Consider the following 24260-nt stretch of genomic DNA (forward strand, 5'->3'; position numbering starts at 1 on the left):
TTATGTTTTTTCCCCTTCATTCCACTGATCATTTCAGTACCCTGCTTAAAAACATGCAGTGACTTCCCCTTGGCCTATTAGAAGAACCTAAATCATTCCTATGGCCCCAAGCCCTTACTTTCCTGTCTGGCCTATGCCTACCTCTCGAGCCCCAGCTAGTCTGATTTGCTCCTAGCACCCCTCCCCCTCTCAAGCTCTCTCTCCCTTTGTTCCAACCACAATAGCCCTTTTTCAGTTCCTGTAACTAAATGTTGCCCTCAACATCAGGGCATTTGTACATGGTGCTCCCTCTGTCGGCGGCAGTTCCACTGGCCACCCACACTTTCTTCCACTTAGCTCCTATTCTCTCTTGGCCCATCTCAGTCACTACTTCCTCAGGAAAGCCTTCTCTGACCACAGCAACCCCACTATTATGAGCTCCCACTTGTACCTTTCTTTCACGGTTATAATTTTATGTTTATTTGTGTGACCTTTGATTATCTGACCCCCTATATCCTAAGCTCCTTTGGGCAAGGACTGATTTTTAAAAATTCTGATAAAATTCCAGAATGTGGGTGCTCAGTCAATATTTATTGAATGAATAAATGGATGAATAAACTTAACTTTGCTGATTTATTCCACGTTCACAGTCCTTACTAACAACAGAATATTTTTAGGTAACAAAATGATTGTACTGATTTATACTTCTGTCTGTTGTTTATTACAGTTCCTACTGCTCCCCATTTTCACTTAAATAGTATTGTGGACTCCTCAATTTTTCCAATTTCATAGGTGTGAAATAGTGTCTCATGGAGGTTATAATTTGCATTTCTCTGATTAATAATGAGGTCCAACATCTTTTCATATGTATATGAAACTTTCATGTTACCCTTTAATGAAATGTCAGTGTTGTTTGCTTCAAATGTTACTTCTCCCCCTTTCTTTTTCTCCTCTCTTCCTGGAACTTTGATTAGATGCTTGTTAGACTTCTTACTCCATTCTCTATATCTCCTAATCTCTCATATATTTCCCATTTCTTTGTCTATCCATCTGCATTCTAGGTAACTTCTTCAGATTTACTTTTCCAGTTTACTATCTTAGATGCTGTTTAATTCATCCATTGAGTTTTTTTTTTAATTTTTATTTATTTTTTTTGTTTGCATTGGGTCTTCATTGCTGCACGTGGGCTTTCTCTAGTTGTGGCGAGCCGGGGCTACTCTTTGTTGTGGTGCACGGGCTTCTCATTGTGGTGGCTTCTCTTGTTGGGGAACATGGGCTCTAGGCACATGGGCTTCAGTAGTTGTGGCGTGTGGACTCAGTAGTTGTGGCTCACAGGCTCTAGAACGCAGGCTCAGTAGTTGTGGCACACAGACTTAGTTGCTCCATGGCATGTAGGAACTTCCCAGACCAGGGATCAAGCCCATGTCCCCTGCACTGGCAGGCAGATTCTTAAGCACTGCACCACCAGGGAAGTCCCATTCACTGAGTTTCAAATTTTAATTATTATATATTCTTTTTATAGAAATTCCTTTTGCTTCTTTGTCAAGTAGTCTAGGTCATTTTCTTGTTCCTATATAATACTTTTGATACTCTTTTCTTAAAATATATTAATGTTCTTACTGCACATTCTTTATATGGTAAATTCAATATCTGTAGTCTTTGTGGACCTCATTCTATGGTCTGGTGCTTTTTTGGATTTAGGTGACTTATTTTTGTCTTTTATAATTTTTGACTAGGAGCTCACATTCCTTGGATCTTTATCTGTGACAGTTCTTAAGGGCTGGGCTTAAAGTCATTTCTTCACAGAGGATTTGTATTTGTGGCTGCAGATCACCCGTGGGTACATAGCACAGTACCACTTCACACTAAGTATCACTTGGTCTGTTTTGGGCCAAACAGATTATGTGAATTCTGACACCAAATCTGCTTGAGAATGTAGTTGTGATTGAATCCTCAAAGAGAAACCGTTTTTTTCCATTCCACCTAGGGCTAAGTGGAAAGCATCCCTATCAGAGCTCTCTGAGGGGTGGGATTTTTCCAGTTGACCCACTGAGGGTATCATTTTGGGGGTGTTGCAGCTCCAGGTATGGTTCCTTGATCCAACCTTCCACCTGGCTGTGTCTCCTGAGCCCTGGCAGGTCCATTAAAACACAGCTCTAGGTCTGGCACATACAGGTTCCTCCTGAGTAAATGCCAACTCTTGTATCTCCTTACACTGCTGAATTTGTGTTTCTAATCATTTGTGGACTTCAAGGCTTTCTCTTATTTTTTTGCCTGCTGAGATGTGTTTGCAAAAATGTTTGTAAATATTTCATCCAGAAATTTTAGTTTTTTTCAGACTCCAAGTCCACCGTAGTGCTGTAATCAGAATTGGATTGTTTCCTAAAGTGATCCTTAAAAAGCATATGAAGTCTTAAATCCCTTCCAACTTCTTTTTTAAGTACTGATTTTGTTAGATAATTTTCTATAAACATCCAAAACCAGTATTGATTGAGATTTTTTAAGGTTAATTTCTCTTACTCAAATGGTACTTTTTTGTTTCAAAATAAATTAATATAAATTATCTGTAAACTATATTGTTAAATGAAAAAAAGAAAGGTGCATACTTGTTTGAATATTGTGTTACCAGGATAAAATAAAAAATTGAGAGGACCTTATACTGTGAGAGACATTGTAAAGACTCAAATATAAGGCAACTCCTTTTCTGAGGGATAATTAAAGAAAAAGCTACTTGATTCCTATGAAGACATACATGGCCTACACTAGGACACATAGAGGAGATAACTAGGGCAGGTCATATGTGTATAAGCATCAGCTATGACATCTACGCAGAAATATATTGAGTACAGGGGACCTTGGTACAGAAGTATGCCTATTTGAGGTAATTGCCAATCAATGGGGAAATAGGGCTCTTCCAGGTTTAGAGATAAGTCTAGGCTCACAGCTCTGGCTGTGTACCCATGTTAAGTACAATAAACAAATGTCACCCTTTCTACAGGCTTCCAAATAGGGGCATACTCATCTGGAGGTCAATTTCAATTCTTGTACTTTGGATGTTCATTAAGTATTGTGTCATTCTGCTTGGACAATTTTACATTTATCCCGCATTTTCTGGTCAGGAACTCTGACCTGAATTGAGGTTATTCTAGCTCTGGTTTTCTTTCTCATTACTGGAAAGGATCAATAAACTGCAGAATACACATTCTTCTCAAGTGTACATGGAACATTCTCCAGGATAGATCACATGCTAGGCCACAGTCATATAATTAAAGTTCCTGTAAGTAGATTTACTGACCATCAAACTTGCCACTTTCCTTCATCAAGTTTTTAAAAGTATCTTCATGTTGTAATCGAACTTTCCTTCTCTCAGAAGCCAGATTATGTTCCACATGATCTTGTTCAGTTAGAAGTGTGACTGGTTTTAAATGAATCTAGAGAAAGAAAAACAGTTATCTTTCATTGCCCTGTTAAATTATAAAAGCACATCATGAATTTTGCAAAAACAAATGATATGCTACATTGTTTTCTAACTCAAAGTAAATAGAGCATTTATGGGTGTTTATATATGCATTTTATTTTGACTTAATTTTTTTCTTAAAATATTTTTAAACTAAAAAAAACAACATAGACTTAATTATTTGTTCATATAATATGTGCCTTAAAAAGTTTTCCAAATATTAATTTTCCCTGATTTAAAAAAATTTCAACAGAACTACAAAATTAAAAATTCTTCAGATTAATGAGTGAGGGGAGGGACTTTGACTCCACTAAATTCTTATCAAGAAATGCTTTCTACGTTTTGCAAAATTAATCTATCAAAGGGAGAGAATAAAGATGTTCTAGAGAAAGCTATCATGTACCAAGAGATATTCCCAATTTGGAAATTTCAACACGTGGTGAAAACATTGTCTAATAAGCAAACTGAAAAAATCAGTAAGTCAGAATAAAACTCTAACTGACCTCCAGAAACCTGGAAATGTGATGCAACAGAATGAAATAGAAACAAAGAAAACAGTAGCAAAGATCAATAAAACTAAAAGCTGGTTCTTTGAGCAGATAAACAAAATTGATAAACCTTTACCCAGACTCATCAAGAAAAAGAGGGAGAGGACTCAAATCAATAAAATTAGAAATGAAAAAGGAGAAGTTACAATGGACACCGCAGAAATACAAAGCATCCTAAGAGACTACCACCAGCAACTGTATGCCAATGAAATGGATAACCTGGAAGAAATGGACAAATTCTTATAAAGTTATAACCTTCCAAGACTGAACCAGGAAGAAATAGAATATATGAACAGACTGATCACAAGTAATGAAATTGAAACTGTGATTAAAAATCTTCCAACAAACAAAAGTCCAGGACCAGATGGCTTCACACAGGTGAATTCTATCAAACATTTAGAGAAGAGCTAACACCCATCCTTCTCAAACTCTTCCAAAAAATTGCAGAGGAAGGAACACTCCCACACTCTTTCTATGAGGCCACCATCACCCTGATACCAAAACAAGACAAAGATACTACCAAAAAAAAAAAATTACAGACCAATATCACTGATGAATGTAGATGCAGAAATCCGCAACAAAATGCTAGGAAACAGAATCCAACAACACATTAAACAGATCATACACAATGATTAAGTGGGGTTTATCCTAGGAATGTAAGGATTCTCCAATATACACAAACCATTCAATGTGATACACCATATTAACAAATTGAAGGATAAAAACCATATGATAATCTCAATAGATGCAGCAAAAGCTTTTGACAAAAGTCAACACCCATTTTATTATAAAAACTCTCCACAAAGTGGGCATAGAGGGAACCTACCTCAACATAATAAAGCCCATATATGACAAATCCACAGCAAACATCACTCTCAATGGTGAAAAACTGAAAGCATTTCATCTAAGACCAGGAACAATACAAGTATGTACACTCTCACCACTATTCAACACAGTTTTGGAAGTCCTAGCCACGGCAATCAGAGAGGAAAAACAGGAAAGGAATACAAATTGGAAAAGAAGAAGTAAAACTGTTACTGTTTGCAGATCACATGATACTATACATAGATAATCCTAAAGATGACACCAGAAAGCAACTAGAATTAATCAATGAATTTGGTAAAGTTTCAGGATACAAAATTAACGCACAGAAATCTCTTGCATTCCTATACACTAACAATGAAAGTTCAGAAAGAGAAATTAAGGAAACAATCCTATTCACCATTGCAACAAAAAGAATAAAATACTTAGGAATAAACCTACGTAAGGAGGTAAAAGACCTGTATGCAGAAAACTAGAAGGCACTGATGAAAGAAATCAAAGATTTCACAGACAGATGGAGAGATATACCATGTTCTTGGATTGGAAGAGTCAATATTGTGAAAATGACTATACTACCCAAAGCAATCCAGAGATTCAATGCAATCCATATCAAATTACCAATGGCATTTATTACAGAACTAGAACAAAAAATCTTAAAATTTCTATGGAGACACAAAAGATCCTGGATAGCCAAAGCAATCTTGAGGGAAAAACACAGAGCTGGATGAATCAGACTCCCTGACTTCAGACTATACTACAAAGCCACAGTAATCAAGACAATATGGTACTGGCACAAAAACAGAAATATAGTTCAATGGAACAGGATAGAAATCCCAGAGATAAACCCATGCACCTGTTGTCAACTAATCTATGACAAAGGCAGCAAGGATATACAGTGGAGAAAAAACAGTCTCTTCAATAAGTGGTGATTGGAAAACTGAACAGCTGCATGTAAAACAGTGAAATTAGAACACTCCCTAACACCATACACAAAAATAAACTCAAAATGGATTAAAGACCTAAATGTAAGACCAGACACTATAAAATTCTTAGAGGAAAACATAGGAAGAACACTCTTTGCCATAAATCACAGCAACATCTTTTTTGACTCACCTAGAGTAATGGAAATAAAAACAAAAATAAACAAATGGGACCTAATGAAACTTAAACACTTTTGCACAGCAAAGGAAACTACAAACAAGACAAAAAGACAACACTCAGAATGGGAGAAAATATTTGCAAACGTATCAACAGACAAAGGATAAATCTCCAAAATATATAAATAGCTCATGCAGCTCAATATTAAAAAAACAAACAGCCCAATCCCAAAGTGGGCAGAACACCTAAATAGACTTTTCTCCAAAGAAGACATACAGATGGCCAGGAAGCACATGTAAAGCTGCTCAACATTACTAATTCTTAGAGGAACTGCAAATCAAAACTACAATGAGGTATCACCTCACACCAGTTAGAATGGGCATCATCAGAAAATCTACAAACAACAAATGCTGGAGAGGGCATGGAGGAAAGGGAACCCTCTTGCACTGTTGGTGGGAATGTAAACTGATACAGCCACTATGGAGAACAGTATGGAGCTTAAAAAACTAAAAATAGAATTACCATATGACCCAGCAATCCCACTACTGGGCATATACTCAGAGAAAACCATAATTCAAAAAGACACATGCACCCCAATGTTCATTACAGCACTATTTACAATAGCCAGGTCATGGAAGCAACCTAAATGCCCATCAACAGACGAATGGATAAAGAAGATGTGGTACATATATACAATGGAATATTATTCAGCCATAAAAAGGAATGAAATTGGGTCATTTGTAGAGACATGGATGGACCTAGAGACTGTCATATGGAGTGAAGTAAGTCAGAATGAGAAAAACAAATATCGTATATTAACGCATATATGTGGAATCAAGAAAAATTGTACAGATGAAACGGTTTGCAAGGCAGAAATAGAGACACAGATGTAGAGAACAAACTTATGGACACCAACGGGGGAAAGAGTGGGTGGGGGGGTGGCAGTGGGATGAATTGGGAGATTGGGATTGACATATATACACTAATAATGTATAAAATAGACAACTAATGAGAACTTGCTGTATAAACTAACTAAGTAAATGAAATGTTAAAAAAATAATGCTTAGACTAAATGCAGATCCTCCCCTAGGCACTCTGACCCTAAAAAGAAAAGCCAAGAAATTATGAGTAAGTCCGCAGCAGACAAGGGACATGCTGCTCTGGGCCAAAGCAAGGCAAGCCCACTGGGCACCCACATGAGGCCAACATATTTCTTTTAAGGGTGTTTTTACCCTATATATGCCCTGCAGCTTATGTTTAAACTTCAATAACTCAGCAACTTTGACATTATTCCTTTAGGTATGAAAAAGTGATTGGACCATAAGACACAACTGCTAGCTAAAATGCACTTGCTTTAAAAAAATATTTTAACTCAATTTTGAGTTATATAACCACAAAAGAAAAGAACTAAACCAGCAAGCAATATTGTGGGGAAACAGACATGACCTTCAGATCATTTAAAACACGTTTTTTTCTCTTTCACGAACTGGCTACATCTCTCATTTTCTCTAAGGCAGTTAATACTATGATATTACCACATAAATATTGGTGAAAATTACGATAAGTATTGGTGAGTAACAAATCTTGGGAAAGTATATCTCACGGTAAAAAGAAATGTCCCTTATTCCATAATAATTCTGATGCTTATACTTCTGTTGATGTGTCCCTGAATTACATGCTAGATACTCTTCACAAAGAAATTTACCTTTTCTTTTCCAACTGGTTTGGCTACAAACGTAGAGAAAGCCACACTAACAAGTTTCTCAATGCCAGTGAACATGTCCTGTACTGTGACCTTGATGCTGATCTAAAAAGGAAAGAAAAATAAATTCAAAACTTTTCAGCCATCTAGACAACAGATGAGACTGCAGCATTCAAAATTCATTTATGCACTTCAGCATTGTTTTGTTTTTTGAATAAAACCAGCATTTCAACTTACTTTTTCCCAATACTGTCCTCTCAATGATTTTCTATAAAATTGGAAAAATAGTGTTTTCTGATTATAGAAAAATATATATTTACCATGAAAAATTTGGTAAGTATAAAAATAGATAAATGATAAAGATGGAATCTGACAATCAAGAGTAAATATTATCAGTAATTCCATCACTCAGATTAATAGTTACTAACCTTTATATAAAATTTCTTCCAGTTTTATATATATACATATGTATGAAATGTATCTATATGTATATAGTTGTGTCTGTATGTGTGTATACACACACACACAAAAGATTATTATACTGTATTTACAATTTTATAACGAAATTTTTTGGCATTTATATGATAAGTGTTTTCTAATCCCACTATTACTAAATATGCTTTTGAAAACAAGATATTAATGAATTCCTTATAGCCCATCAGAGAGATGCACCATAACTTTTTTTTTAATCTTTAGTCTGAGTTTTATAACCAAGATGACATGGACAGAATGTTATTTGCAGTCATGTTATTTGCAGCTTTGTTTTCTCTTTCAGGAGTTTTATTTTTCAGGAATAGCAAGAAAGTAGTTGAGACATTTTATGGTGACACCACAGTGGACTGGATTTCCCCATGTGAAGAACTCTGAAGCTCTGGTCCTCATGATCACACACTGCAGAAGTGTAGGTAAGCTCGGGAACATAGCCCAGAGAAATAATACTACCTTCTTGAAATAGTGGGCAACCTCGGGCATCTTAGTTCAGCACTGTTATCAATGATAATATCTATTTCTACATCTTCGCCAAGTACATCACGCACAAAAATAATCATCAATTGGTGATTCACTTATGAAACCAAATTAGTATTTGCATGGTAAACATAAGTTAACTAGATGGTGATTAACCAAATTTAAACCATCCATTTTCAACTCCCAACAACTCTCAACCCCACATAGCTTTCTACTTTCAGAAAAATAGGCAAATGAAAAATAGAATAGACAACTAATAGTAAAAACAAAGCAACAATTCTGGAGAGTTAAAACAAGTTCCAAACATTGTCTTCTATTAGAACAGTTAATTTAGTTATGTACGATGGCCAAATGTCTCGAAAACATATGCCAGGGAGAATTTCACTTTGTGTCATTACAGAGTGGGTCAGATTGGAATTACATCCTATGAAAACAACTGGAAAATTGGACCAAGTATAGGAGGCAACTATTTTCACACATAGGACAACAGACAACACAGACCTGTGATCTCCAAGGAAAGGGAGATAAATGAAGGGAGCACTTGCATTTCCTGGGTTCTCAGCCTGCACATAATTCCCAGACTATGACCAAGGAGGGGAAATGGAAACTTGCTGAATTGAAGAACCAGAAATCAAGGAGATCAAGGCAGCTGAGATTATCCCAGAAAGGAGGGAGCTACAAAAGGAAAGAATTCCAGGTATGTGCATATTGTTCCTGTTGAGTGTTTGGATTGATACCAGTCTGAGCATGTGTAGGGTGAAATCCGACAAAGCCAGAAAAGAACAGCTTCTGAGGAAGAAACAGTTATTGTAAGGTAAACAGTTCCAAGAGCTCATACAGCGCTAGCAATCTGGTGTTCCCTCCAGCCAGACCTCAGTGAATACACAACACATTCATAGAGGCCATAGAAGACCACAACTTAGTAGAGGGACTAAATTAGCCCTAGATGGGGCTAGCATTTATTTTTCTTAAGATAAGAAATCTGTGCTTTCAAACTCACCGGGTTCTTTTTGTAGCTTTTTGTCAAACTTCCTCTGGAAATTCTAGCTGCTATCAGGGAATAGGAAGAAAGGAGAAAAGAAAGGGAACTTTCATCTGTGTATGGGCTGAATATAAAGGAGAGTGCTGTCTCTCAGGGGAAAGGCTAGACCCAGAGGCTACTGTGAGGCAAAGCTCAAGAGCCCCATAGCTGAGAAATCAGGATCCAGAAGCACCATCATAAACTGTCTCTGACAGAGCTCATTTTATCCACAAGTTTTTATTACCTTTCTGATTTCTTCAAGTTTTTTTCTATTCTGTTTATAAACATACTGGGAGAAAGTGACTAAATCAGGGTAAAGCCATCACCATAGGTGTGGTTATTGCCAAAATAGTTCTTTTATGGGTTGATTTGTGTCCCTCACCAAATCTGGTTCCTCAGAATGTGACCTTATTTGAAAATAGGGTGTAATTAGTTGAGATGAGATCCCTCTGGAGTAGGATGGACCCCTAATCCAATATGACTGATGTCCTTATAAAAAGGGAAAATTTGGGGGGGGTGCCTTCAAGATGGCAGAGGAGTAAGACATGGAGATCACCTTCCTCCCCACAAATACATCAAAATTACATCTACATGTGGAACAACTCCTAAAGAACACCTACTGAATGCTGGCAGAAGACCTCAGACTTCCCAAAAGGCAAGAAACTCCTCAGGTACCTGCGAAGGGCAAAAGAAAAAAGGAAAAACAGACAAAAGAATAGGGACATGACCTGCACTTTGGGGAGGGAGCTGTAGGAGGAAAAATTTCCACACACTAGGAAGCCCCTTCACGGGCAGGGACAGGGGTGGGGGGTGGGGGGGAAGCTTTGGAACCACAGAGGAGAGCTCAGCAACAGGGGTGCAGAGGGCAAAGCGGAGAGATTCCCACACAGAGGATCGGTGCTGACCAGCACTCACCAGGCCAAAAGACTTGTCTGCTCACCCGCCGGGGCGGGTGGGGGCTGGGAGCTGAGGCTGGGCTTTGGGGGTCACATCCCAGGGAGAGGTTGGCTGCATGAACACAGCCTGGAGGGGGCTAGTGCGCCACAGCTAGCTGGGAGGGAGTCCAAGAAAAAGTCTGGACCTGCCTAAAAGGTAAGAGACCATTGTTTAGAGATGTGTGAGAAGAGGGAATTCACAGCACCGCCTAAATGAGCTCCAGAGTTGGGCGTGAGCCGTGGCTATCAGCGCAGACACCAGGGATGGGCATGAAATGCTAAGGCTGCTACAGCAGCCACCTAAGAGCCTGTGTGCAAGCACAGGTCACTATCCATACCTCCCCTCCCGGGAGCCTGTGCAGCCCGCCACTGCCAGGGTCCCATGATCCACGGACAACATCCCCGGGAGAACACACGGCGCATTTCAGGTTATTGCAACGTCACACTGGCCACTGCTGCCGCAGGCTCGCCCCACCTTCCATACCCCACCTACCCCCAGCATGAGTGAGCCAGAGCCCCCTAATCAGCCGCTCCTTTAACCCTGTCCTGTCTGGATAGGGAACAGATGCCCTAAGGAAACTTACACGCAGAGGCGGGGCCAAATCCAAAGCTGAACCCCAGGAGCTGTGTGAACAAAGAAGAGAAAGGGAAATTTCTCCCAGCAGCCTCAGGAGCAGCGAATTAAACCTCCACAATAAACTTGATGTACCTGCATCTGTGGAATACCTGAATAGACAACAAATCATCCCAAAATTGAGGTGATGGACTTTGGGAGCAGCTGTAGATTTGGAGTTTGCTTTCTCCAAATACTTTGTTTCTGGTTTTATGTTTATCGTAGTTTAGTATTTAGAGCTTATTCTCATTGGTAGATTTCTTTATTGATTTGGTTGCTCTCTTCTTTAATTTTTTTTTTTGCGGTATGCGGGCCTCTCACTGTTGTGGCCTCTCCTGTTGCAGACCACAGGCTCCGGACGCGCAGGCTCAGCGGCCATGGCTCACGGGCCCAGCCGCTTCGCGGCATGTGGGATCCTCCCGGACTGGGGCACAAACCCGCCTCCCCTGCATCGGCAGGCGGACTCTCAACCACTGCACCACCAGGGAAGCCCTAATTTTTATCCTTTTTCTCTTTTTGTGAGTGTGTATGTGTATGCTTCTTTTTGTGATTTGTCTGTATAGCTTTGCTTTTGCCATTTGTCCTAGGGTTCTGACTGTCCATTTTGTTTGTTTGTTTGTAACTATAGTTTTTAGCGCTATAACCAACTTTTTTTGGTTTGGTTACTCTCTTCTTTCTTTCTCTCTTTTTTAAATTATTTTTTTATTTTTAATAACATTTTATTCTTTTTTTCTCTCTTCCTCCTTCCCTCACTCCATCTCTTCCTTCCTTCATTCCTTTCTTTTTCCCTTTTTTTTCTGAGATGTGTGGCTGACAGGGTCTTGGTGCTCTGGCCGGGTGCCAGACCTGAGCCTCTGAGGCGGGAGAGCCGAGTTCAGGACACTGGTCCACCAGACACCTCCAAGCCCCACATAATATCAAATGACAAAAACTTCCAGAGATCTCCATCTCAAAGCTAAGACCCAGCTCCACTCAACGACCAGCAGGCTACAGTGGTGGACACCCTATGCCAAACAACTAGAAAGACAGGAACACAGACGCACCCATTAGCAGAGAGGCTGCCTAAAATCATAATAAGTTCACAGACACCCCAAAACACACCACCGGACCTGGTCCTGCCCACCAGAAAGACAAGATCCAGCATCATCCACCAGAACGCAGGCACCAGTCCCCTCTACCAGGAAGCCTACACAACCCACTGAACCATGCTTACCCACTAAGAGCAGACACCAAAAACAATGGGAACTATGAACCTGCAGCCTGTGAAATGGAGACCGCAAACACAGTAAGTTAAGCAAAATGAGAAGACAGAGAAATACATGGCAGATGAAGCAGCAAGGTTAAAACCTACCAGACCAAACAAATGGAGAGGAAATAGGCAGTCTACCTGAAAAAGAATTCAGAGTAATGATAGTAAAGATGATCCAAAATCTTGGAAATAAGAATGTAGTATATACAAGAAACGTTTAACAAGGATCTAGAAGAACTAAAGAGCAAACAAACAATGATGAACAGCACAATAAATGAAATTTAAAATTCTCTAGAAGGGGCTCCCCTGGTGGTGCAGTGGTTGAGAGTCCGCCTGCCGATGCAGGGGACACGGGTTCGTGCCCCGGTCCGGGAGGATCCCACATGCTGTGGAGCGGCTGGGCCCATGAGCCATGGCTGCTGAGCCTGTGCATCCGGAGCCTGTGCTCCACAATGGGAGAGGCCACAACAGTGAGAGGCCTGCATACCATAAAAAAAAAAAAAAATTCTCCAGAAGGAATTAATAGCAGAATAATAGAAGAACACATAAGTGACCTAGAAGATAAAATAGTGGAAATAACTACTACAGAGCAGAATAAAGCAAAAAAAAAAAAAAAAGAAAAGAATTGAGGACAATCTCAGAGACCTCTGGGACAACAGTAAACACACCAACATTCGAATGATAGGGTTCTCAGAAGAAGAGGGGAAAAAAAGGGACTGGGAAAATATTTGAAGAAATTATAGTTGAAAATTTCCCTACTATGGGTAGGGAAATAATCAATCATGTCCAGGAAATGCAGAGAGTCCCGTACAGGATAAATCCAAGGTGAAACATACCAAGACACATATTAATCAAACTATCAAAAATTAAATACAAAGAAAAAATATTAAAAGCAGCAAGGGAAAAGCAACAAGTAACACACAAGGGAATCCCCATAAGGTTAACAACTGATTTTTCAGCAGAAACTGCAAGCCAAAAGGGAGTGGCAGGACATGTTTAAAGTGATGAAAGGGAAAAACCTGCAACTGAGATTACTCTACCCAGCAAGGATCTCATTCAGATTCAACAGAGAAATTAAAACCTTTACAGACAAGCAAAAGCTAAGAGAATACAGCACCACCAAACCAGCTCTACAAAAAATGCTAAAGGAACTTCTCTAGGCAGGAAACACAAGAGAAAGAAAAGACTTACAATACCAAACCCAAAACAATTAAGAAAATGGTAATGGAACATACGTATCAATAATTACCTCAAGTGTAAATGGGTTAAATGCTCCAACCAAAAGACATAGACTGGCTGAATGGATACAAAAACAAGACCTGAAAGAACAAGAAATGTCTATTTAGGTCTTCTGCCCATTCTTGGATTGGGTTGTTTTTTTGACATTGAGCTGCATGAGCTGCTTGTATATTTTGGAGATTAATCCTTTCTCAGTTCCTTCATTTGCAAATATTTTCTTCCATTCTGCGGGTTGTCTTTTCATCTTGTTTATGGTTTCCTTTGCTGTACAAAAGCTTTTAAGTTTCATTAGGTCCCATTTGTTTACTGTTTTTATTTCCATTTCTCTAGGAGTTGGGTCAAAAAGGATCTTGCTGTGATTTATGTCATGTAGTATTCTGCCTATGTTTTCCTCTAAGAATTTTATAGTGTCTGGTCTTACATACAGGTCTCTAATCCATTTTGAGTTTATTTTTGTGTATGGTGTTAGGAAGTGTTCTAATTTCATTCTTTTGCATATAGCTGTCCAGTTCTCCCACCACCACTTATTGAAGAGGCTGTCTTTTCTCCATTGTATATTCTTGCCTCCTTTATCAAAGATAAGTTGACCATATGTGCATGGGTTTATCTCTGGGCTTTTTATCCTGTTCCATTGATCTATATTTCTGTTTTTGTGCCAGTACCATACTGTCTTGATTACTGTAGCTTTGTAGTTTACAATGGAGTCAGGGAGCCTGATTCCTCCAGCTCCATTTTTTTTTCTCAAGATTACTTTGGCTATTTGGGGTCTTTTGTGTTTCCATACAAATTGTGAAATTTTTTGTTCTAGTTCTGTGACAAATGCCATTGGTAGTTTGGTAGGGATTGCATTGAATCTCTGGATTGCTTTGGGTAGTACATTTTCACAGTGTTGATTCTTACAATCCAAGAACACGGTATATCTCTCCATCTGTTTGTATCACCTTTAATTTCTTTCATCAGTGTCTTATAGTTTTCTGCATACAGGTCTTTTGTCTCCCTAGGTTTATTCCTAGGTATTTTATTCTTTTTGTTGCAATGGTAAATGGGAATGTTTCCTTGATTTCTCTTTCAGATTTTTCATCATTAGTGTATAGCAATGCAAGAGATTTCTGTGCATTGATTTTGTATCCTGCTACTATACCAAATTCATTGATTAGCTCTAGTAGTTTTCTGGTAGCATCTTTAGGATTCTCTATGTATAGTATCATGCCATCTGCAAACGGTGACAGTTTTACTTCTTTTTTTCCAATTTGTATTCCTTTTATTTCTTTTTCTTCTCTGATTGCTGTGGCTAAAACTTCCAAAACTATGTTGAATAATAGTGGTGAGAGTGGGCAACCTTGCCTTGTTCATGATCTTAGTGGAAATGGTTTCAGTTTTTCACCATTGACAATGATGTTGGCTGTGGGTTTGTCATATATGGCCTTTATTATGTTGAAGTAAGTTCCCTCTACGTATACTTTCTTGAGGGTTTTTATCATAAATGGGTGTTGAATATAGTTGAAAGCTTTTTCTGCATCTATTGAGATGATCATATGGTTTTTATCCTTCAATTTGTTAATATGGTTTATCACATTGATTGATTTGCATATATTGAAGAATCCTTGCATTCCTGGGATACACCCCACTTGATCATGGTGTGTGATCCTTTTAATGTGATGTCGGATTCTGTTTGCTAGTATTTTGTTGAGGATTTTTGCATCCATGTTCACCAGTGATATTGGCCTGTAGTTTTCTTTCTTTGTGACATCTTCGTCTGGTTTTGGTATCAGGGTGATGGTGGCCTCGTAGAATGAGTTTGGGAGTGTTCCTCCCTTTGCTATATTTTGGAAGAGTTTGAGAAGGATAGGATTAGCTCTTCTCTAAATGTTTGACAGAATTCACCTGTGAAGCCATCTGGTCCTGGGGTTTTGTTTGTTGGAAGATTTTTAATCACAGTCTCAATTTCAGTTCTTGTGATTGGCCTGTTTGTATTTTCTATTTCTTCCTGGTTCAGTCTCAGGAGGTTGTGCATTTCTAAGAATTTGCCCATTTCTTCCAGGTTGTCCATTTTATTGGCATATAGTTGCTTGTAGTAATCTCTCATGATCCTATGTATTTCTGCAGTGTCAGTTGTTACTTCTCCTTTTTCATTTTTATTCTACTGATTTCAGTCTGCTCCCTTTTTTTCTTGATGAGTTTGGCTAATGGTTTATCAACTTTGTTTATCTTCTCAAAGAAACCTCTTTTAGTTTTATTGATCTTTGCCTATCGTTTTCTTCATTTCTTTCTCATTTATTTCTGATCTGATCTTTATGATTTCTTTCCTTCTGCTAACTTTGGGGTTTTTTTGTTCTTCTTTCTCTAATTGCTTTAGGTGTAAAGTTAGGTTGTTTATTTGAGATGTTTCTTGTTTCTTGAGGTAGTATTGTATTGCTATAAACTTCTCTCCTAGAACTGCTTTTGCTACATCCCATAGGTTTTGGGTTGTCGTGTTTTCATTGTCATTTGCTTCTAGGTATTTTTTGATTTCCCCTGTGATTTCTTCAGTGATCTCTTGCTTATTTAGTAGCGTATTGTTTAGCCTCCATGTGTTTGTATTTTTTACAGATTTTTTCCTGTAATTGATATCTAGTCTCATAGCATTGTGATCAGAAAAGTTACTTGATACAATTTCAATTTTCTTAAATTTACCAAGGCTTGACTAGTGACCCAAGATATGGTCTATCTTGGAGAATGTTCCAAGAGCACTTGAGAAGAAAGTGTAATCTGATGTTTTTGGATGGAGTGTCCTATAAATATCAATTAAGTCCATCTTGTTTAATGTATCATTTAAAGCTTGTGTTTCCTTATTTATTTTCATTTTGGATGATCTGTCCATTGGTGAAAGTGGGGTGTTAAAATCCCTTACTATTATTGTGTTACTGTTGATTTCCCCTTTTATGGCTGTTAGCTTTTGCCTTATATATTGAGGTGCTCCTTTTTTGGGTGCATAAATATTTACGATTTTTATATCTTCTTCTTGGATTGATCTCTTGATCATTATGTAGTGTCCTTCTTTGTCTCTTGTAATAGTCTTTATTTTAAAGTCTGTTTTTTCTGATATGAGAATTGCTACTCCAGCTTTCTTTTGATTTCCATTTGTATGGAATATCTTTTTCCATCCCCTTACTTTCAGTCTGTATGTGTCCCTAGGTCTGAGGTGGGTCTCTTATAGACAGCATATGCAGCTCAATATCAAAAAAACAACCCAATCCAAGAATGGGCAGAAGACCTAAATAGACATTTCTCCAAAGAAGGTATACAGATTGCCAACAAACACATGAAAGGATGCTCAACATCACTAATCATTAGAGAAATGCAAATCAAAACTACAATGAGTTATCACCTCACACTTGTCAGAATGGCCATCATCAAAAAATCTACAAACAATAAATGCTGGAGAGGGTGTGGAGAAAAGGGAACCCTCTTGCACTGTTGGTAGGAATGTATATTGATACAGCTACGATGGAGAATAGTATGGAGGGTCCTTAAAAAACTAAAAATAGAACAACCATACGACCTACCAATCCCACTACTGGGCATATACCCTGAGAAAACCATAATTCAAAAAGAGTCATGCACCCCAGTGTTTATTGCAGCTCTATTTCCAATAGCCAGGACATGGAAGCAACCTAAGTGTCCACTGATTGATGAACAGATAAAGAAGATATGGCACATATATACAATGGAATATTAGCCATAAAAAGAAATGAAATTGAGTTATTTGTAGTGAGGTGGATGGACCTTAGAGACTGTCATACAGAGTGAAGTACATCAGAAAGAGAAAAACGAATACCGTATGCTAACACATATATATGGAATCTAAAAAAAAAAAATCGGGTCTGAAGAACCTAGGGGCAGAACAGGAATAAAGACGCAGACATAGAGAATGGACTTGAGCACCCGAGGAGCGGGTAGGGTAAGCTGGGACGCAGTGAGAGAGTGACATCGACAGATATACACTACCGAAAGTAAAATAGATAGCTAGTGGGAAGTAACCACGTAGCACAGGGAGATCAGCTCAGTGCTTTGTGTCCACCTAGGGGGATGGGATAGGGATGGTGGGAGGGAGATGCAAGAGGGAGGACATATGGGGATGTATATATATATGTATAGCTGATTGACTTTGTTATAAAGCAGAAACACACCATAGTAAAGCAATTATACTCCAATAAAGATGTTAAAAAATTTTTTTAATAAAAAGGGAAAATTTGGACACATACACACACACAGGGAGAACACCATGTGCAGATGAAGGCTGAGATGGGGGTGAAGCAAACCACTGGCAAACCACCAGAGGTTAGGAGGGAGGATGGGGGCAGATTCTCTCCCATAGGCCTTGAAAGGAACCAACCCTACTGACACCTTGATTTAGGACTGCTAGCCTCCAGAACAGTGAGACAATAAATTTCTGTTGTTTAAGGCACCTAATCTGTGAAACTTTGTCATAGAATCCCTAAGAAACAAATGTAAGTCCCTACATGTCTTTTGTGCCCAGAGATCAAAGGGACTGCTACTGAGCAAACTACAAGTTGCAACATGGGATCCATGAACTCCTTTCCTGCTATTTTAACCTGGATAGAGACTTCAGAAGCTCCCAAGAATTTTGTATTCATAGCTATAATAAAGAAAAGAAAACCAGGTAGGCGAAGAAGAAAAATCTAAGCTTCCCTTCTTGCTCCAATTGCTCTGCCTTTCAAAAACTAGTTAATCGTGGGGCTAGTTTTCATTATAGGTGAGGAGATAGAGAACAAGTAGAATTAGAATAGTAATAGAGTCAGAATAATTAAGAAATAAAACCTATACCTGGCAAAGAACCAAGGGAGTGCCCTCCCTTGTATGTTTACTTTGTGTATATCCTTTTATGTAAAAATAGTTCATTGCATCACATATAATTTTAGTAGCAGGGAAACACAGGCTTATTATTTACCTGTGAGCCTGACTACAGATTCAAGGGCCTTCTGAAATTCAGAATCACATGAACTCCAAGTTATTCCAGGCCTCCTCCTCTCTCCTCTGTAAACAATGAAGAAATGAGCACCAACAGGCAGAAGGAAGAAAAGGGAACCTCTTACCTCCATGCTTGTGCTGAACGCTCTAGTAACTTTCGCTTTGATGGTTATAACTTGTCCAACTCTAGTTTAAAAAAAAAAACAGTAATTCTAGCACATCTCATTTCAGACTTGAAGATTCACTTGAATGTGTGTGCCATAGAACAGTTCCCCCTTATGCTGATAATGTTCATGCATGAGAAACTCAATAACATAACAAGACAGCACTAAAAATAGATACTGATTATTGTAAACCACACAAGAGTTAGCTGACTACCTCTTTTTAACAGAAAACAGCCTTTGCAAAGATGGTGTGCAAAATGATTTCCAAATCTACAACAGATACTTGACTGTACCACAGCTGTTTGGTTAAGAGAAAACGAACACACATGCTAACTTATACAATTGATATTTTTAAATGTTGGTTAACAAATAAATGGTAAACATACAAGCAAGCAAACAAACTGAATACCTTCACTCGGTTTACAGGAGCCCTCAATGTTGCCGGATGATCCATTCACTCCACATTATTACTGGGACGCTGGTCATGTAACCCTGGTTGTTTCAAAGCTTTTTTGTTCTGGCCCTTCAGTCACCTAAGGGTCTACCCAATATAAGCCTCCTCAATTTTTCTCCCTGACTTCAAAGTTGAACTACATTCTCACTATTCTTCTCAATCTTCTGTTTCAGGGGAAGAAAAATAGATCTCTTCCAGACCTCTTTCTTTACCCGTGCCCTTGATCCCATCCTACTCTTACCTTTCCTCCTGCACCATGGCCTGGCTTAGGCAGATCTTTCCTCTTTTGTACCCTCAATCTCTGCCCGCTCCTTGACTCCTTATCAGTCTGTGAAAATGTTCAAGGCTTTTCCTTGCTAAAAATCTTTCTCTCAAGTTTATTCTATCACAACATTTTTTTCTCTTTTCCTCTATATTTCTCCATATTCAAACTTCCTAAAATAATCTTTTTCTTTTTCCAGCTCATACATTTAATAAATGTTTACTAAGTTACAACTAGTCCTGGCACTAAACTAAGACCTCAGGATACAGTGATTAACAAGACAAGGTTGATGACATCAAGGAGACCAGTCTTCACTTGGGACACCAGGATGCAGACAGATGAAGTGCAATGCTATGAAATTTTTCAAAAGGAAGAAAGAATCAAGTATTGCAAAAACACCCAGAAGTGACTAATTTGAAAAGTCAAGGAAGGAGCCATAGAAGAGGTAACATCTGAGACGGGTCTTAAAAGATTACAATTTTGTCAGGTTCAGAAGTTTGGGGGTTTTATCTCTCATTCACTTCTCAGCCACTCAAATCTAGCTGTTGCTTCCACATCTTACTCCTGATCTCTCAGAAGTCACTTCCTAACAGCTAAATCCAAGGTCTTCTCTCATTTAACAGCATCAATCAACCTCTTTCTTCAGGAAACCTTGTCTTCCCTTGGCTTCCAAAATTGTCCTCTCTTCATTCTCAGTTTTCTTCACTGATTTCCCTTTCTTAATCCATCCCTTAATGGTATCCATCTACCAAATTTATGTTCTTTGTTTTTTCTCATTTCAGCCTCTTCCTGAAGACCTTGTTCTCTTCCACAGTCCTATCATCTTTATAGAGATGATTCTCAAATCTAAATCTTTAGCCCGAACGTCATTCTTGAAACACAGAGCCATATTTTCAAACTTCTCTCAGCAGATTCAGCTAATGGTTATGGAGGCCCTTCTAGGCTGAGTGATAGCTGCTTACACACACATTACCTAATTTAACTTAATCCCCACACTTAGCACATGCAAACCCAAACCAATTTTCTCTTTTCCTTAAATTCGTTGCTCCTAGATTTCCTAGCTCTGTTTGGTAAAGTTTCTAGCAGAGATTTACAGTGACAACATGAGGCAGAGAGTCCCTCTTCAAAGCTACTGTAGTACTTTGTACTCATATACTACCAAAATCTTCTGCCTCTGCCTGTCAGACTCTGAGGAGGGGAAGCATCTTGCCACTTTTTTTTTTGGCCACACCATACGGCATGTGTAACTTCCCTGACCAGGGCTCGAACCTGTTCCCCCTGCAGTGGAAGCACTGAGTCTTAACCACTGGACAACCAGGGAAGTCCACCTTGCCACGTTTTTGTCTCTTTTGTGAACTCTGCCCTTCCTTTGAAAGCAGGAGACATTCTGCTTTTCATTCTGCTAAAATTCCAAGTAAAATCAACTTCATAGCATGGCATTCAAGGTCTTCTGTTACCCAGCCCCACACTGCTGCTGGGGCATCATCTCTGCATGCCAGGCTTTCCCTAAGCACCCCCCACTTCTTCCCACCTCAATGCTTAGGCTCTTACATGTATGTACCTCATCTTGTGAAGTCCTTTTCCTAGTCACCAGTGAAAATCTATACCTCATTCAAGGCCCACATTAAATACTACCTCCATCATGAAACTCTCATTGGTTCTCCAGTCAAAATGTACCTTTTTCTACCGCACAGAATTTATATCTCACCCTAGGCATGCATCCTATCATACTTTCTATTCTGATGACTACGTATTTGTCTGACTTTCTTACCAGACTGAGTGACTGCCACACTTCAGTATTGTGTCATAAACATTCACATATTCTATTGAGCCTAGAGCAGTACTTTTGGTATATTCAATATATATTTTGAATTAAAAAAAAATCTAATATGGGACTTCCCTGATGGCACAGTGATTAAGACTCTGTGCTCCCAATGCAGGGGGCCCGGGTTCGATCCCTGGTCTGGAAACTAGATCCCACATGCATGCTGCAACCAAGAGTTTGCATGCCACAACTAAGGAGCCCGCCTGCCGCAACTAAGACCCGATGCAACCAAATAAATAAATAAATAAATATTTTAAAAAATCAATATTGTAAAAAAAATAATATGGCTTTTAAACAAATTGTATGGCTTTCTATATGTAGTTTTCAATTTTCTTTTTTTAATGGTGCAGGTCCCATATATTTTAGTGGCCACAAATCCTTTCTGATAACACAGACACAAAATGGTTCAAATGGCAAACCACACTTTAATGATGAGATTACTAGTTAAGTCTAAGTTACAGAATTTAGGATTGGAAAGTACATAACAGATGTTTTATTGCAATATACTGTTGGCATTCCTAAATTTAATAATGATGCTTTAATCTGTTCCCAAATAAGTTTGGATTTTCAGTAATCTGTAATTGTGTTGAGATACAAACACATGTCAACTTTTTCTACTTCAGGAAAAATCACATAGCTAGTATCTGCTTAGTCAATAGACCCAATAGACCTTTATCTATATCTACAAGTCTCTAGAATGTCAAGGGCTCTTTCACTGACACTGCAGCTGCCTATGAGAACAAGCATTAGGAGATGTTCAATAAAGGTTGCTGATCACAAAGACAGAAGAAGTGGGTTGGAGAAAGCACTGGATAGAGCATAAGAAGATCCAGGCTCTAAGTGTCCTCTGTCCTTTGGCTGGCTCTGGGCCTTAGGCTTCAGTTTCTTATCAGTACAAAGAGATGATTGGGTTGAGTTCTAAAGGTCTTTCCATATCTATGATTCTAATGCCTACCAAAAATTTCTTTTGGGTTAGCTTTGGAGATATAACTTCTTTATGCATGTTGTTTTATTTAACTTAATTTTGTTTGTATATAAATGAATAAGTGCCAAATAGATAAATGTAAGCTGGAGGTTGTAGAGATGAAGTGGGCATCTCACTGGACAGACTACTTAGGGTTTTGAAAACAGGTGGCAGCTACCCCGTGGTCCTTGAGAACCATCCCAGACTAGAAACAGATGATCTTCTCTCTTCCTTTTTCTAAACATAACATAAGAAAAAGGAAGAGAGAAGATCATCTGTTTCTAGTCTGGGATGGTTCTTTTAGGATCAAGATATTCAGAAAGAAAAAAAAGAGATACAAACATAACATCAGATAAATTAAGTAAAACCACATAACTCTAGTTTATTACAGTTATTAATGTAACCTCTTTAAAAAAATAATTCCTAATTCTGTCCACCAAAAAGGCATAGAAATAATGACCAACCCTGCATCAGTGAGCATGTTAAACAGGTATACAATGAGCAGATACAAAATGTGGTAAATGCTATAGGACAAATGACCAGGTTTCTTTAAAAAACAAATTGCAAGAGAAAAGAAGAAAGGGAAATTTTTATGTTAAAGGTCATATCAGCCATATTGGATCCTGATTCAATCCATAGACCAATTGTTTAAATTAAAAAAAAAATTTTTTTGAGACCATTGGGAATGATAGTTTTTCTTAATGGTATTGCAGTTACGTTATTATGTTTTCTAAAAGAGCCCTGATCTTTTAGAAATATATACTGAAATATTCAGAGATGATGTCTGGGATTTGCTTCAAAATAATCCAGGTGTGTGGGGGAGTATGGGAGGGTATTGATAAAACAACAGCATTTATGAGTTGATTATTGTTGTAGTTAGGTGTTAGGTCCTTGGGGATACATGGTGGTATTCTCTCTACTTTTGTATATGGTTGAAAGATTTGTGTATCTTGAAATTTTCTACAATAAGAGATGGTAAAACATATACACACTCCTACACATAAAATGTTTTTCATAATTTAACACCTCTACTCAGATGAATTAATGTTTACCCAACAACCTAATGATGAAATTCACCATCATAGAGATACTTATTATCATTAATAGTAAAGGAAGGAGCCATTCAGAACGAGCTTTTAGAAATCCTGCAATGCCTTATACCAGAATGCATTTAATGCTGAGAGCTATTTCTCAACAAAATCAGGGCTGTAAATTTACACTTAATAGTATTTACTAAAAGTAGGTCCTGAAATTATTATTATGTTTTACTGATTTACATTGGTTCAAATGTTACTTATTAAAAAATTGGATCCCTGACTCCAAATGAGTACGCTTAGGTGCCACAAATACATGTTGTAAATGAACCAATAAACCCAGGAGAAAGGTGTGATAAAGCAATGCCACTTACCTAGCTGTCTCCTCAAATTGTATGTCATCCACTGAGGCTGTAACACAGGAAACCCCAGCATGTTTTTCAGCTTCAAAAAATAGGTTAAAAATGGGCTGCATTAATAGTTATTTTTAAGTATCCCAGCATGCAGGAAAAGGAATAAAAAAAGTGGATTTATTCTAGTAACTCATCCTCTTATGCAGTATAGGACCATTGTGCCCACACTTCTGGATGAACTGGATTGATAACAGTTCCTTTGCTCAATAAGTTATTTTTCTACTGCATGGAAATTACTGTACTTTCTCCGAAGTTTTAACTTATACTGTCTTTGATTTGAAATTCAGCACCAATACCCAGCATATCTAGCTATTCAGATAGTAACTTTAGTAAGTTGGTGTCAAATTTAAATATTTTGTCAGGTACTACCCTTCTTTCGTTTAAAAAAACAATGCATCAAAGCTGTATCTATTATCCCACATAACCAGTAGCTGAATATATTTAAACCACTTAACCAATGCAAGCACTGAACAGTGTGGAAGACCTTAAGTTCATACCCCAAATCAGAGAGAAACTTGTCTGGGCATCAGAGAAATAGAGATGG

At 38.3% G+C, this 24260-nt stretch overlaps 2 protein-coding genes across 10 annotated transcripts in view; one reads left to right on the forward strand and one right to left on the reverse strand.

Annotated features, from left to right (window-relative positions):
• The window catches only part of ZCCHC9 (zinc finger CCHC-type containing 9), a 54535-nt gene extending 36261 nt beyond the window's left edge, over positions 1 to 18274 (forward strand). For 8 of the 9 annotated variants that reach the window (XR_003792552.1, XR_003792550.1, XR_003792556.1 and 5 more), the window contains 3 exons: positions 8382 to 8511; positions 8973 to 9269; positions 18149 to 18274. The gene's annotated coding sequence lies outside the window, so the exon portion shown is untranslated. Of the gene's footprint in view, positions 1 to 8381; positions 8512 to 8972; positions 9270 to 11086; positions 11464 to 18148 lie in introns of those variants that run through there. The other variant, XR_003792557.1, reaches the window with a different exon arrangement.
• The window catches only part of ACOT12 (acyl-CoA thioesterase 12), a 49623-nt gene that overhangs the window by 20678 nt on the left and 4685 nt on the right, over positions 1 to 24260 (reverse strand). The window contains exons 2-5 of the mRNA XM_029215856.1: positions 23678 to 23747; positions 18726 to 18786; positions 7610 to 7711; positions 3275 to 3410 (exon numbers count right to left, since the gene is read on the reverse strand). Coding sequence (XP_029071689.1) covers positions 3275 to 3410; positions 7610 to 7711; positions 18726 to 18786; positions 23678 to 23747 — 369 coding nt within the window. The remainder of the gene's footprint in view (positions 1 to 3274; positions 3411 to 7609; positions 7712 to 18725; positions 18787 to 23677; positions 23748 to 24260) is intronic.

The sequence above is a fragment of the Monodon monoceros genome, unplaced genomic scaffold (assembly GCF_005190385.1).
Source record: "Monodon monoceros isolate NGI ecotype Baffin Bay Population unplaced genomic scaffold, NGI_Narwhal_1 Super_Scaffold_12, whole genome shotgun sequence".
Taxonomy (NCBI): Eukaryota; Metazoa; Chordata; class Mammalia; order Artiodactyla; family Monodontidae; genus Monodon; species Monodon monoceros.